Raw genomic sequence first — 15,804 nt, forward strand, 5'->3', positions numbered from 1 at the left:
TACAATTAAATGTTATATTGGCTGTATAACTCAGGGTAGAGTTTGGTTATAAAATAAACCTTTAATTCAATAAAGCCCCATTGACATAAGTTGTCGTTTGTATAGACGTTACAATAATTATCATTCAAGTTCGATATTTTATTTAACATAATTCATATTGCAGTCATTGTGAACAGCTGGGATTTCAATATACACAATAGAATTGTAACATTGTAAGCCCCCCCCCCCCCCCCCCCCCCCCCCCCCCCCAATGAAATCTAACGCCCACCCCACCCAGAAAACCATAACAAAACTAAAAAGATCTCCCAATCCCACAACAGCCCTGCCTCCATTACTGATCCTGTCAATCTATGTCTGCGTCAGTCCTGTCAAGTCAGTCAGTCCTCTGCCAGTGTGTCTATGGCCTGTATTATGCATCTGGGTTGGTATGGGTACCTGTCTGAAACACGTGTGCGCATGTGATAGCATATGCCTTGCGTGTCAGTAGGCATGTTGTTGAGGCGTGTGTGTGTGTATATATGATAAGTTTCGCCACCAAACATGGGTGCGATCCGTCAGGTTCAGAGCTCTCGTAATCGAGAGGCCTCGCATAGTGTTCAAAACATACAACGCGATCCTTTAGTAAAAGGGAGGTGTCTAAGTGCGTATCTCGGTTGTGTGTTTTCGTCCTTGTCCGCGAGTGGGAGGATCAGTTGGCATGTCTATCTCCGCAAAATAACAACTGTGGGCATCAGCGTAGTGGCAATATACCGATTCTCTGAGCGACATTCACTGACCATCCAAACCTGTCATCTTTACCTTCGGACCCCCTCCCTTCCCCCGAGTGAACCCCACCCCCCAATACTTTCCCCTCCTGGCTCCATCGACCCCCTCCCTCCCCGACCGCTCAAGTTTGTGTATCAGTCAGTGTCTCAGCCTGTGTAAACGGTAATGCGTCTTGGGGAAAAAAAGAAAAGAAAAGCGACATGGGCAAGGAGCTATTTGAGACACCGCTCAAAATACGTGGCGCCAACATAGCCCCCCCGCAGCGACCGCTGGACATTCTGCTCAAAGAGCCGTCGGTTCGTCTGCAGGACCTCCGCCGCCTCTTTGTTCAAGGGGTCCTCTGGATTTGGCTCCTGAAGAGGAGTAGAAGGGCGTGGTTATTTGCCAGGTGTTCCTACCTGCTCCAACCAGTCGCTCAATCTTTCAGAATTTGAAAGTTATGCCATTATACAGTGCATTTGGAAAGTATTCAGACCCTTTGACTTTTTCCACATTTTGTTACGTTACAGCCTTGTTCGAAAATTGATTAAATAGTTTTTTCCCCCTTTATCAATCGATACACAATACCTCATAATGACAAAGCAAAAACATGTATAAAAAAATTAAAAATATCACATTTTATTTTTATTTTTATAAATTTTATCCCCTTTTCTCCCCAATTTTCGTGGTATCCAATCGCTAGTAATTACTATCTTGTCTCATCGCTACAACTCCCGTACGGGCTCGGGAGAGACGAAGGTCGAAAGCCATGCGTCCTCCGAAGCACAACCCAACCAAGCCGCACTGCTTCTTTAACACAGCGCACCTCCAACCCGGAAGCCAGCCGCACCAATGTGTCGGAGGAAACACCGTGCACCTGGCCCCCTTGGTTAGCACGCACTGCGCCCGGCCCGCCACAGGAGTCGCTGGAACGCGATGAGACAAGGATATCCCTACCGGCCAAACCCTCCCTAACCCGGACGACGCTAGCCCAATTGTGCGTCGCCCCACGGACCTACCGGTCGCGGCCGGCTGCGACAGAGCCTGGGCGCGAACCCAGAGACTCTGGTGGCGCAGTTAGCACTGCGATGCAGTGCCCTAGACCACTGCGCCACCCGGGAGGCCCTAAATATCACATTTATTATAGCAATTAAAAATATCACATGGTATTCTGACCATTTACTCAGTACTTTGTTGACACGTTTGGCAGCGATTACAGCCTTGAGTCTAATTGGGTATGACACTACAATCTTGGCACACCTGTATTTGGGGAGTTTCTCCCATTCCCCTCTGCAGATCCTCTCAAGAGCTGTCAGGTTAGACGGGGAACGTCGCTGCATAGCTATTTTCAGGTCTCTCCAGAGATGTTCAATCTGGATCAAGTCCGGGCTCTGGCTGGGCCACTCAAGGATATGGAGAGACTTGTCCCGAAGCCACTCCTGTGTTGTCTTGGCTGTGTGCATAGGGTTGTTGTCCTGTTGGAAGGTGAACCTTCGCCCCAGTCTCAGGTCCTGAATGCTCCGGAGCAGATTTTCATCAAGTATCTCACTGTACTTTACTCCGTTCATCTTTCCCTCGATCCTGACTAGTCTCCCAATCCCTATCGCTGAGAAACATCCCCACAGCATGATGCTGCCACCACCATGCTTCAACATAGGGATGGTGCCAGGTTTCCTCCAGACGTGACACTTGGCATTCAGGCCAAAGAGTTCAATCTTGTTTGTCATGGTCGGAGAGTCCTGTAGGTGCCTTTTGGAAAACTCCAAGCGGACTTTCATGTGCCTTTTACTGAGTGGCTTCAGTCTGGCCACTCTACCATAAAGGCCTGATTGGTAGAGTGCTGCAGAGATGGTTGTCCTTCTGGAAGGTTCTCCCATCTCCACAGAGGAACTCTGGAGCTCTGACAGAGTGACCATCGGGTTCTTGGTCAAGGTCCTTCTCCCCCTTTCTCAGAGCTTTACAGACAATTCCTTCGACGTCATGGCTTGGTTATTGCTCTGACATGCACAGGTGTGTGCACCTTTCCAAATCATGTCCAATCAATCAAATTGTAGAAACATCAAGGATGATCAATGGAAACAGGATGCACCTGAACTCAATTTCTTGTCTCATACCAAAGGGTCTGAATACTTGTGTAAATAAGGTATTTTTATTTTTAATACATTAGCAAAAATGTCTAAACCTGTTTTCGCTTTGTCATTAAGGGGTATTGTGTGTAGATTGAGGAAAAAACTATTTAATTCATTTTAGAATAAGGCTGTGACATAATGTGGAAAAAGTCAAGGGGTCTGAATACACTGTACATCCTGCTACATTCCTGATTCTAAGCATGGTGAACAAGGAAGAATAATCAAACTTGGCTAGGCAAAATTGGAAATAGAATATCCCTGTACTCACTAGAAATAGATACTGTAGTCCATATATGATGGAGTTTACTGTCAACACAGGCTTCCAGTCCTCTCTGTAAGAGAAAAATAGATGTTAAAAGACACTGCTCAGTATAATAGTCAAAATGTGGAATTCTGTAGTCATTCGGAATTATCAAATGAGACAACAAAAACAAAGTGACTACGGTGCAGGTGGTGTACCTCAAGATATTTAGGCAGACATTGCCCTCCAGGTCAATGTTTGGGTGGTACACCATTGTCTCACACTTGACCTTCGGGGGATCATGAGGGTAGCCCTGTCCTACCTGGAAAACAGAGCAGTCACAAGAAGTCAAAGGAGGATAATCTCTGACCTTATATCCATTCACTTTCTTTCGACTTACAACCGTGTTATTAACAACATGCTTACCAACAAGATTGTTAAAAGACATGATCGGGAACTTTGGCGACTGTATTTTTTTTTTTTTAAACCTCCCGCTTTGGCCTGAATGTGTCAATGTGTAGTTCATACATGCATAATCTATGATCTGAATTACTGTCTTACCTCAATTAGCCACGAAATCCCTAGTTTGAAAGTGACTGTTTTTCTGGAAGCCGTATTCTATCATTTCCCCCCAAGTGAGCCAGCCCCTAGCAATTTGAGATCAAGCCAATGAACTTCAGTGAGAGCTAGCAAGACACCCACACAGCCGAGCCAGAGAGAGAGCAATGACGTGGTGCAAATATCTTCATTTACCATGAGTGTACAAAACACTATGGACACCTGCACTTTCCATGGCTTAGACGGACCAGGTGAATCCAGGTAAAAGCTATGATCCCTTATTGATGTCACTTGTTAAATCCACTTCAATCAGTGTAGATGAAGGAGACAGGGAAAATGGTTTTTAAGCCTAGAGACAATTGAGACATGGATTGTGTATGTGTGCCATTCAGAGGTTGAATGGGCAAGACAAAAGACTTAGAGGCCTTCAGAAAGTATTCATACCCAACTTACTGCACATTGTTGTGTTACAGCCTGAATTCAGAAGAGTAAAACAATTTTTTTGCATAAGTATTCACACCCCTGAGTCAGTACATGTTAGAATCACCGTTGGAAGTGATTACAGCTGTGTCTAAGAGCTTTGCACACCTGATTTGTATAATATTTATCCATTATTCTTTTCTAAATTCTTAAAGCGCTGTCAAAATTGGTCATTGCTAGACAACCATTTCCAGGTCTTGTCATAGATTTTCGAACAGATTTAAGTCAAAACTGTAATTCGGCCACTCAGGAACATTCACTGTCTTCATGGTAAAGCAACTCCAGTGTAGATTTGGACTTGTGTTTTAGGTTATTGTCCTGCTGTAAGGTGAATTCATCTCCCAGTGTCTGGTGGAAAGAAGACAACCAGACTTTCCTCTAGGATTTTGCCTGTGCTTAGCTCCATTCCTTTCTTTTTTATCCTCCTTAGTCCTTAATGATTACAAGCATACACAAAACATGATGCAGCCACCACTATGCTTGAGAATATTTACTGAGTGGTACTCAGTAATGTGTTGTATTGAATTGGCCCCAAACATAACACTTTGTATTCCGGACAAAGTTAATTGCTATGCCACATTTTTTTAAAGTATTACTTTAGTGCCTTGTTGCAAACAGGATGCATGTTTGTTATTATGTACGGACTTCCTTCTTTACACTGTCAATTACGTTAGTATTGTGGAGTAACTACAATATTGTTGATCCATCCACAATTTTCTATCACAGCTTTTAAACTCAGCAACTGTTTTAAAGTCCCCATTGGCCTCATCGTGAAATCCCTGAGTGGTTTCCTTCCTCTCCGGCAACTGAGTTAGCAAGGACGGCTGTATCTGTGTAATGACTGGGTGTATTGAAACACCGTCCGAAGTGTAATAAATAACTTTACCATGCTCAAAGGGATATTCAATGTCTGCTTTTTTTAATTTTCTTTTTACCCATTTACCAATAGGTGCACTTTTTTGTGAGGCAACCTCCCTGGTCTTTGAGGTTGAATCTGTGTTTGAAATGCACTGCTCGACTGAATGACCTTACAGATAATTGTATGTGTGGGGTACAGAGATGAGGTAGTCATTCAAAAAGCATATTGAAACACTATTATTGCACACTGTCAGTCCATACAACTTGTGGCTTGTTAAGCAAAATTTTTTTTTTTTACAACTGAACTTGCTTGTCATAAGGCTTGCCATAAGAAAGGGGTTGAATACTTGACTCTAGCCATTTCAGCTTTTAATTTTTAATGAATTTGCAATCATTTCAAAAAACAGTTCCATTTTGACATTACGGGGTATTGTGTGTAGGCCAGTGACAAAAAAAATCTCACTGTAATCCATTTTCAATTCTGTAACATAACTAAATGTGGAAAAAGTCAAGGGATGTGAAGTTTTCTAAACGGGGTGCCAGGCGCACCGGTTTGTGCCAAGAACTGCAACACTGCTGGGTTTCACGCTCAACAGTTTCCTGTGTGTATCAAGAATGGTCCACCACCCAAAGAACATCCAGCCAACTTCACACAATTGTCGGAAGCATTGGAGTAAACATGGGCCAGCATCCTTGTGAAACGCATTCGATACCTTGTAGAGTCCATGCCCCGACAAATTGAAGGGGGTAGGTGCAACTCAATATTAGGAAGGTGCTCTTAATGTTTTGTAACAGCGTATTTGATTTAGTACACAATTTTCAGAGGTCACTTTTTCTTGTGAGCTTTACTTTTCAGAACTACTGGCTAAAAAGTATACACAAGTCCTGGACAATCTCTTTAAGGCATTTAGAATCAGAAAAAAACAAAAAGAGAACAGCTTTATTCTAAAAACTTGCAGCAGCAAAACTTTTCTTAAAGGTCCAGGGCAGCCATTTTTATCTCAATATAAAATATTTTCTGAGTAACAAATAAGTACCTTACTGAGATTGTTTTCAATTCAAAATGGTAAACAAGAAGCCAAAACAGCTTCCTAGCAAAGAACAGTTTCTCAAGCAAGAATTTTTCTAGGACTGTTCTGAGTGGAGAGGGGAAAATGAAAAACTAGCTGTTATTGGAATTAAGGTTTGGAAATCCCTTCCTCAATTGTCTATTAACCAATGTCCACCTAGTGATATCACCAGACAGGCCAAACCTCTGTCCCACTAAAACAGGCTGTCTTTTCAAATCAGCTCTTACATTAAAAGGGACATTATAGCTTTCACAGTATTATTCCATCATCATAGTGTTGTCCATTTATTAGGCACACCACCCCGTTCATGAAAATGGTTTGCACCTACAGACAGTGAGTCACGTGGCCTGCTATATAAAGCAGGCAGACAGGCATCAGGGCATTCTGTTACTGTTTGATTGAACGTTAGAATGGGCTAAATGAGTGACCTAATCGACTGAGCGTGGTATGATCGTAAGTGCTAGGAGCGCCGGTTGCAGTATCTCAGAAACGGCTGGCCTTTCACGCACAATAGTGTCTAGGGTTTACCGAGAATGGTGCAGACAAACAAAAAACATTCAGTCAGCGGCAGCCATGTGGGTGAAAAGTGCTCATTGAAGGGAGGTCAAAGGAGAATGGCAAGAATCGTGCAAACTAACAGGCGGGCCACAAACGGCGCAGTACAACAGTGGTGTGCAGAACGTCTTCTCGGAACTCACAACTCGTCGGACCGTGTCACGGATGGGCTACTGCAGCAGACGACCACACCGGGTTCCACTCCTATCAGCTATAAACAACAAGAAGCGCCTCCAGTGGGCACGTGATCACCAACACTGGACAATTGAGGAGTGGAACAACATCACCTGATCCGACAAATCCAGGTTCCTGTTGCGTCATACTGATGGCAGAGTCAGGATTTGGCGTAAGCTGCATGAGTCCAAGGCCTCATCCTGCCTGGTACAGGCTGGTGGCGGTGGTGTAATGGTGTGGGTACTGTTTTCCTGGCACACATTAGGTCCCTTGATACCAACTGAGCAACGTTTGAACACCACACCTTATAGAATCCATGTCCCAAAGAATTCAGACGGTTCTGGAAGCAAATGAGGGTACGACCCAGTAGTAGGTGGGTGTCCCTAATAAAACATGGCCACTGAGTATAAACTCAGCAAAAAAAGAAACGTCCTCTCACTGTCAACTGTGTTTATTTTCAGCAAACTTAACATGTGTAAATATTTGTATGAAAATAACAAGATTCAACAACGTAGACATAAATCGAACAACTTCCACAGACATGTGACTTACAGAAATGGAATAACGTGTTCCTGAACAAAGGGGGCTCAAAATCAAAAGTAATAGTCAGTATCTGGTGTGGCCACCAGCTGCATTAGGTACTGCAGTGCATCTCCTCCTCATGGACTGCACCAGATTTGCCAGTTCTTGCTGTGAGATGTTATCCCACTCTTCCACCAAGGCACCTGCAAGTTCCCGGACATTTCTGGGGGGAATGGCCCTAGCCCTCACCCTCCAATCCAACAGGTCCCAGACGTGCTCAATTGGATTGAGATCCGGGCTCTTCGCTGGCCATGGCAGAACAACTTACATTCCTGTCTTGCAGGAAATCACGCACAGAATGAGCAGTACGGCTGGTGGATTTGTCACGTGCCACATGAGGGAGGAGGATGTCTTCCCTGTAATGCACAGCGTTGAGATTGCCTGCAATGACAACAAGCTCAGTCCGATGATGCTGTGACACACCGCCCCAGACCATGACGGACCCTGCACCTCCAAATCGATCCCGCTCTAGAGTACAGGCCTCGGTGTAACGCTCATTCCTTTGACAATAAACGCGAATCCGACCATCACCCCTGGTGAGACAGAACCGCGACTCGTCAGTGAAGAGCACTTTTTGCCAGTCCTGTCTGGTCTTGCGACGGTGGGTTTGTGCCCATAGGCGACGTTCTTGCCGGTGTTGTCTGATGAGGACCTGCCTTACAACAGGCCTACAAGCCCTTAGTCCAGCCTATTGCGGACAGTCTGAGCACTGATGGAGGGATTGTGCGTTCCTGGTGTAACTCGGGAAGTTGTTGTTGCCATCCTGTACCTGTCCCGCAGGTGAGATGTTCAGCTGTACCGATCCTGTGCAGGTGTTGTTACACGTGGTCTGCCACTGCGAGGACGATCAGCTGTCCGTCCTGGCTCCCTGTAGCGCCGTCTTAGGTGTCTCACAGTACGGACATTGCAATTTATTGCCCTAGCCACATCTGCAGTCGTCATGCCTCCTTGCAGCATGCCTAAGGCACGTTCACGCAGATGAGCAGGGACCCTGGGCATCTTTCTTTTGGTGTTTTTCAGAGTCAGTAGAAAAGCCTCTTTGGTGTCCTAAGTTTTCATAACTGTGACCTTAATTGCCTACCGTCTGTAAACTGTTAGTGTCTTAACAACCGTTCCACAGGTGCATGTTTATTAATTTTTTATGGTTCATTGAACAAGCATGGGAAACAGTGTTAAAACCCTTTACAACAAAGATCTGTGAAATTATTTGGATTTTTATGAATTTTCTTTGAAAGACAGGGTCCTGAAAAAGGAATGTTTCTTTTTTTTTGCTGAGTTTATATATAAAGCACAAGGAAATCACATTTCTGACTGCACTGGGCCTTTAACCATTCAAAACTGACATCAAAAACATTGGATACCAAATTGTGACCCTAAAAACATCACAAAACAATAGCCATCAAGCAGGTGTGATGCCATTAAAAACAGTTGTGTGTGACAGTAAAGCAAGGGTGTAGTGACTCATGTCGTCCTGATGTCTGCCCACCCACATTAAGCCCCCTTACCTTAAAGCTGAAGACAAACTTTCCCCCTTTGTAAAAGCCCTAAAAAGAGAGAAAATAACCTGAGAATGTGTTTACATATGGGTTTCTATGAATGCTGTTCATAGCCTGTTTGTTGGGTTGGCATGACATGTCAATGTACAGCGCTAAATGATACATTGTGTACAAAGTATTTATCTTTGGATATTAGTTGATAAGCCACCACGTTAGCATTAGAACCCATTCATTAGTTGCAACTGTACAAGTTTGAGTACAATAGTTAAATGTTTAATAAACACATATGACATATGGAGGATTCTCTCTGACAAGTAGCTACAGATTGTTTCAGGAAAGAGTGAAGACCTCGTCTGGTGAGATGATGAGTTTGAAGTTGAGCAGATCATCTTGGTCGGGGAAGACGATCTCGCACGTCTTTGGGAGGTTCAGCTCATTGATGTCTGCGAGGAGAAAATGTATATGTCTCAATGAATAGCAGTCGTTTGCATCGATTTCCCTTCAGTTACATGCATGAAACCTGCCTGGCAAAAATATGAAAACGAAAAAGTCTTCTTATCCGCATTTTAAAAAAAAATTACGGACAAAAAGTGGCGTGTAAATGGCATTGAAGAAGGCACCTGAGCAGCGCAGTCCAATGAACACAGTCCAATGATTCCTTCTGAAGTGCTGGGGTGATCCCACACCTGTGGTGGGATTTCCCTCTCACTCTGAGGTCTTTCAAACTGTAATGGTTGCCCTGCAGTATTTCCTATATTCTGCTTTGAATAACAACTCTGATCTTTTTCTACAAGTTTAATATGCAAACAGAGTCAGTTCACTTCAAATGGAGGAAAACCAATTTGTGACTATGTTGTGGTCCTCCAGCCTAAAAGCTAAACAACATTCTTTAGGTATATAGGTCCCGTTGGTTTTAGGCAGCCTTCATCCACTATGAAATGGAGATTAGCTTAGTCTTTCAAAATCATGGCTTGAGTCAAAAGCCAACAAAACCACCACACTCATCACAGGGGTGGTTTGAATTTCATTATCCAAGTAGCTGGGAAAACCTTTGTTTTCACAGCATTTCCTCATTTTGGATAGCTGGAAATGTCACATTCACGTTTGAATCAATGTTATTAGCTAAAGACCTGGCTTAACAATTCTGTAACTACTTTATAAGGCTGAGAGATTATAAAACAATATTCATATTTCTTGCCATTCAACTCCCAGTCAGTCTTGTCACGTGTTCTGTCATGAAAGGTATGAAAAGTTTAAAATGTCTCACATGTATTGATATCATTAAATAGCCTATCTACATGTTGTACACAGTTACTTTGTGACAAACAGTGAAATCCAGCACACTGGCCAGAAACTATGTCTGTAACCTAGGTAAGCGTGGCAAACATCCTTGCTAGTGATAGCTACTTCAAGTCAGTATAGCTAACTAGCAATGTATAAGTTGCTGACTAATGAAAGTCAACGGTTACTTTTACGTTACTCAATAACATCAATCGTGATATCCACAATAGTGGAAGACACATTTGTGACATTCTGTTCTATAATGAACAACTACATCCACGTTTTTGAACTAGTTAGCATCAGACCGAAGTAGCAAGCTAACTAACTTCATCTGTTTAATGGGTATAGCTACTGGTAGCTTGTGTTTTCTCTTTTGCACAAACTGCTTAGTGGCACATCTAAATTGAAACACTGATAACTTGGCTAACTACTGAACAAATAACGTTATACAGTAAGTTGGGTAGCTATCTAAGTCACTTACCTAGCAGGGCAAATGAACTAACTAACAAGAAGTGCTGTAAATATGAGTTGACTCCCTGGCTTCACCATCTTCTGGCTGCGACGTTTGAGTTTTGTTTTCATAATAGCTAGCTAGCTAACGTTAGCCAGATGGCTAGCTAACTAATTAGCCAACTAGCTAGCTCAGCCTCCTATGGCAAAACACACTCGTTTTAGTTGTGTCTTTCTTTATTAACCATGTGGACAGACACGTTAATTAAACAAACATGTCCATGGTTTAAAAATAAATTATCTGATTTTAAAGAAGCCAGTTAGCCTACCTTTCTGTATTCGAAGCTGGGCCGCGCTTGCTTTTTTACCCCCGGCTCCTGTTCTGTTTCCTCCAGCAGATTCCTCGTCTTTCTTCTGCTGCTTCAGAGAAAAGAGCTTAATCATCTTCAATTAGTTTATTGAAGATCTATATTTCAGGTCCTTCAATTAGAAACAGCTCTTTGTCTTAAATTTATGGAGAGAGCTATGACTCAGTACAGCACCGTAATGTTGTTGGAGCCGGTGCGTCTCAGCTACAATATCGGAAGACAAGCTGATAGCCTAGCTCGGTAGCACTGCTGCGTGAGACAGTAACGTTACGATGCCAAGGTAGCGAGTGAAGGAAGGGGGTAGTTCTGAAAGAACAGTGGAGGTACACAAACTGGACCAGTTTGTTTCTGTTGATATGAAATCATAGGATATTGCCTAGTTGGGCTACTCATATGCATAAGCTTTATTTAACTTACACTCATATTGGAGGGTTAGAGACTGCATATGTTAATATTTTCTGGTTGCGGAACAGCACCCTGAAGTATACAAGGACAAAACAAAACAGAAACTATTTGATTCAGATGTACAATGTTAAATCAGTGTTGTACATAGCTTACACAAAATAATAATGCACATATGTATTTGCAGCACCACACCAGACAGTACTTTGTCTCTCAGGCAAGAACAATATGCTTGGAAAATGATTGAAAAAAATATTTATCACATTTAATTATGACTAGCTCAGTATTGAGTACCATAGTATGAGTCATAATTACTTTTCCACCATTCATTTTTCCCATAGGGGAAACAAGGGCTGTGTTTCGTGTAGGCTTACCCTGGAGTGACATTTTGATAACTAATTCATTTTAGGACAAGGAGACTTATCAATGTATTTACCTGCCAAAAAATGAAATGCTAATTAGCTGATATTGTGACTATCATAAAGAACTACAAATGCCATGATGATCTGGACGAGGCTGCCAATTCAACGCAAAGGTAAGAATCTCTGGATTAACTATCTAATGTTAGCTAAATTTAGCAATGAATAAATTGGCTACATTTCTTTAAATTGACAATTCTGTGAACTGTCTTGTGCAAGTTTTAAGTTGACACAATACCTGTTACCAAAGGCGTCAGCTAGCGATGACATGCAGGTATTTGTAGTCTTGCATGATGTCTACTTTGATATTAATGAGCATTTTTTTATCTGAGTAATAGAGACAAAAATATTGTTAAGTCACCTTGTCCGACAGAGATTTACATGCTAATCAAAATGTCATGCCAGGGTAAGCCTACACGAAACACAGCCCTTAAGTGTTTATAAAATTCCCTGTGGAAAATCAATTGGAACCATTTCCCTGTTTGACCGCTAGGTTTTATGGGTATTATGACACCTCCACTGTGGGGCTCTATAACTGATGTATGTGTGTGGGTGTGTGTGTGTTCCTTTAAATAGATACAGCAAGGTCTGCGGTCATCTGCCTTTGGCCTAATGGGCTCCCGAGTGGCGCAGCGGTCTAAGGTACTGTATCTCAGTGCTTGAGGATTCACTACAGACACGGGTTTGATTCCAGGCTGTATCACAAGGGCGGCACACAATTGGCCCAGCGTCGTTAGGGTTTGGCCGGGGTAGGACATCATTGTAAATAAGAATTTGTTCTTAACTGACTTGCCTAGTTAAATAAAGGTTAAATAAATAATAATAATAAAGAGGAACCCAGACATCATCAAAGAAATTAGAAACACAGACATTGTCATCCTACAAGAAACATGGTATAGAGGAGACAGACTCACTGGTTGCCCTCTAGGTTACAGAGAGCTGGTAGTCCCATCCACCGAACTACCAGATGTGAAACAGAGAAGAGACTCAGGGGGTATGCTAATTTGTTATATAGCAGACCTAACCCACTCTTAAATTAGTCAAAACAAGAACATTTTACATCTGGCTAGAAATGTAATAAGGGAATGATCTCAACAGAGAAATGTCCTCATGTGTGCTACCTATATCCCACCAATAGAATCCCCATACTTTAACGATGACAGCTTCTCCATCCTAGAGGGGGAGATCAACCATTTCCAGGCCCAGGGACATGTACTAGTCTGTGGCGACCGAAATGCCAGAACTGGACAAGAACCTGACACTCTCAGCACACAGGGGGACAAACACCTACCTGGAGGTGACAGTATTCCCTCCCAAATATGTCCCCCTAGACACAACTATGACAAAACAACCAACAAAATGGGTCACAACTCCTGCAGCTTGGTCGCACGCTGGGTCTGTACATAGTCAATGTTAGGCTTCGAGGAGATTCCTATGGTAGGTACACCTACAGCACATCCCTTGGCAGTAGTGCTGTAGATTCCTTTATCACTTAACTCAACCCAGAATCTCTCAGAGCATTCAGTCAGCCGACTAACAGCCCTATCAAATCACAGCAAAATCACAGTCTACCCGAACAGAGCATTACTCAATCATGATGAGCCAAAGGAACTGCACAATACTATGAAATAACTGTAAGGAAAGTAGTTTAGAAACCTACCAAAAAATCATTAGGCAACAACAAATTCAATCCCCTTTAGATAACTTCCTGGACAAAAGGTAAGAAGGCAAGAAGACTGGGAATATGGAAGAATACAAACTGTGTAGTTATTCCTCCCGCAAAGCAATCAAGCAGGCTAAACGTTGGTGTAGTTGAGTCCCAGTTCAATGGCTCAGACACGAGACGTATATGGCAGGGTCTACAGACAATCATGTATTATAAAAGGAAAACCAGTCACGCCGCAGACACCGACGTCTTGCTTCCGGACAGGCTGAACACCTTCTTCGCTCGCATTAAGGATAACACAGTGCCACCGACGCAGCCCGCTATCAAGGACTGTGGGCTCTCCTTCTCCGTGGCCAACGTGAGTAAGACATTTAAGCGTGTTAACCCTCACAAGGCTGCCGGCCCAGATGGTATCCCTAGCCGTGTCCTCAGAGCATGTGCAGACCAGCTGGCCGGTGTGTTTACAGATATATTCAATCTATCCCTATCCCAGTCTGTTGTCCCCACATGCTTCAAGATGGCCACCATTGTCCCTGTACCAAAGAAAGCAAAGGTTATTTAACTAAATGACTATCGCCTCGTAGCACTCACTTCTGTCATCATGAAGTGCTTTGAGAGACTAGTCACCTCCACCTTACCTGCCACCCTAGACAAACTTCAATTTGCTTACCGCCCCAATAGATCCACAGACGATGCAATCGCCACCACACTGCCCTGTCCCATCTGGACAAGAGGCATACCTTTGTAAGAATGCTGTTCATTGACTATAGCTCAGCATTCAACACCATAGTACCCTCCAAGCTCATCATCAAGCTCGAGGCCCTGGGTCTGAACCCCCCCCTGTGCAACTGGGTCCTGGACTTTCTAACGGGTCGCCCCCAGGTGGTGAAGGTAGGAAACAACACCTCTTCGCTGATTCTCAACACTGAGGGCCCCACAAGGGTCTGTGCTCAGCCCCCTCCTGTACTCCCTGTTCACCCATGACAGCGTGACCATGCAGAAGGTGGAAAGTTTCAAGTTCCTCGGCGTACACATCATTGACAAACTGAAATGGTCCACCCACACAGACAGTGTGGTGAAGAAGGCGCAACAGCGCCTCTTCAACCTCAGGAGGCTAAAGAAATTTGGCTTAACACCTAAAACCCTCAAACTTTTACAGATGCACAATTGAGAGCATCCTGTCAGGCTGTATCACTGCCTGGTACAGCAACTGCACCACCCTTCCGCAAAGCTCTCCAGAGGGTGGTGCGGTCTGCCCAACGCATTACCGGGGGCAAACTTCCCGCCCTCCTGAACACCTACAACACCCAATGTCATAGGAAGGCCAAAAAGATAATCAACAACATCAACCACCGGAGCCACGGCCTGTTCACCAGAAGGTGAGGTCAGTACAGGTGCATCAAAGCTGGGACCGAGAGATAGAAGCTGTTTTTCAATCTCAAGGCCATCAGACTGCTAAACAGCCATCACTAGCACATCAGAGGCAGGTGCCTACAGACATAGATTTGGAATCACTGGCCACTTTAAGGAAATGAAACACTAGCCACTTTAATAATGTCTCCGTATCTTGCATTACTCATGTCATATGTATAAACTGTACGCTATACTATTCTACGGTATCTTAGTCACTAATTGTGTATAAATATTGCATCACCCATCTCGTATGTACAGTGGGGCAAAAAAGTATTTAGTCAGCCACCAATTGTGCAAGTTCTCCCACTTAAAAATATGAGAGAGGCCTGTAATTTTCATCATAGGTACACTTCAAATATGACAGACAAAATGAGAAAAAAAAATCCAGAAAATCACATTGTAGGATTTTTAATGAATTTATTTGCAAATTATGGTGGAAAATAAGTATTTGGTCAATAACAAAAGTTTATCTCAATACTTTGTTTTATACCCTTTGTTGGCAATGACATAGGCCAAGCGTTTTCTGTAAGTCTTCACAAGGTTTTCACACACTGTTGCTGGTATTTTGGCTCATTCCTCCATGCAGATCTCCTCTAGAGCAGTGATGTTTTGGGGCTGTTGCTGGGCAACATGGACTTTCAACTCCCTCCAAAGATTTTCTATGGGGTTGAGATCTCGAGCCTGGCTAGGCCACTCCAGGACCTTGAAATGCTTCTTACGAAGCCACTCCTTCGTTGCCCGGGCGGTGTGTTTGGGATCATTGTCATGCTGAAAGACCCAGCCACGTTTCATCTTCAATGCCCTTGCTGATGGAAGGAGGTTTTCACTCAAAATCTCACGATACATGGCCCCATTCATTCTTTCCTTTACACGGATCAGTCGTCCTGGTCCCTTTGCAGAAAAACAGCCCCAATGCAT

At 43.5% G+C, this 15,804-nt stretch overlaps 1 protein-coding gene across 1 annotated transcript; it reads right to left on the bottom strand.

Annotated features, from left to right (window-relative positions):
* Positions 1-848: 848 nt before the first annotated feature.
* On the bottom strand, positions 849-11,272 carry LOC120034455 (NEDD8-conjugating enzyme Ubc12). Its single transcript, XM_038981021.1, has 6 exons — positions 10,948-11,272; positions 9,236-9,330; positions 8,897-8,935; positions 3,333-3,436; positions 3,142-3,205; positions 849-1,118 (listed from the first exon to the last, which is right to left on the bottom strand). Exons 1-6 carry the CDS (start codon positions 11,060-11,062, stop codon positions 978-980), a joined length of 558 nt encoding a protein of 185 aa, XP_038836949.1. The 5' UTR covers positions 11,063-11,272; the 3' UTR covers positions 849-977.
* Between the last annotated feature and the right edge of the window lie 4,532 nt (positions 11,273-15,804).

The sequence above is a fragment of the Salvelinus namaycush genome, chromosome 41 (genome assembly GCF_016432855.1).
Source record: "Salvelinus namaycush isolate Seneca chromosome 41, SaNama_1.0, whole genome shotgun sequence".
NCBI lineage: Eukaryota > Metazoa > Chordata > Actinopteri > Salmoniformes > Salmonidae > Salvelinus > Salvelinus namaycush.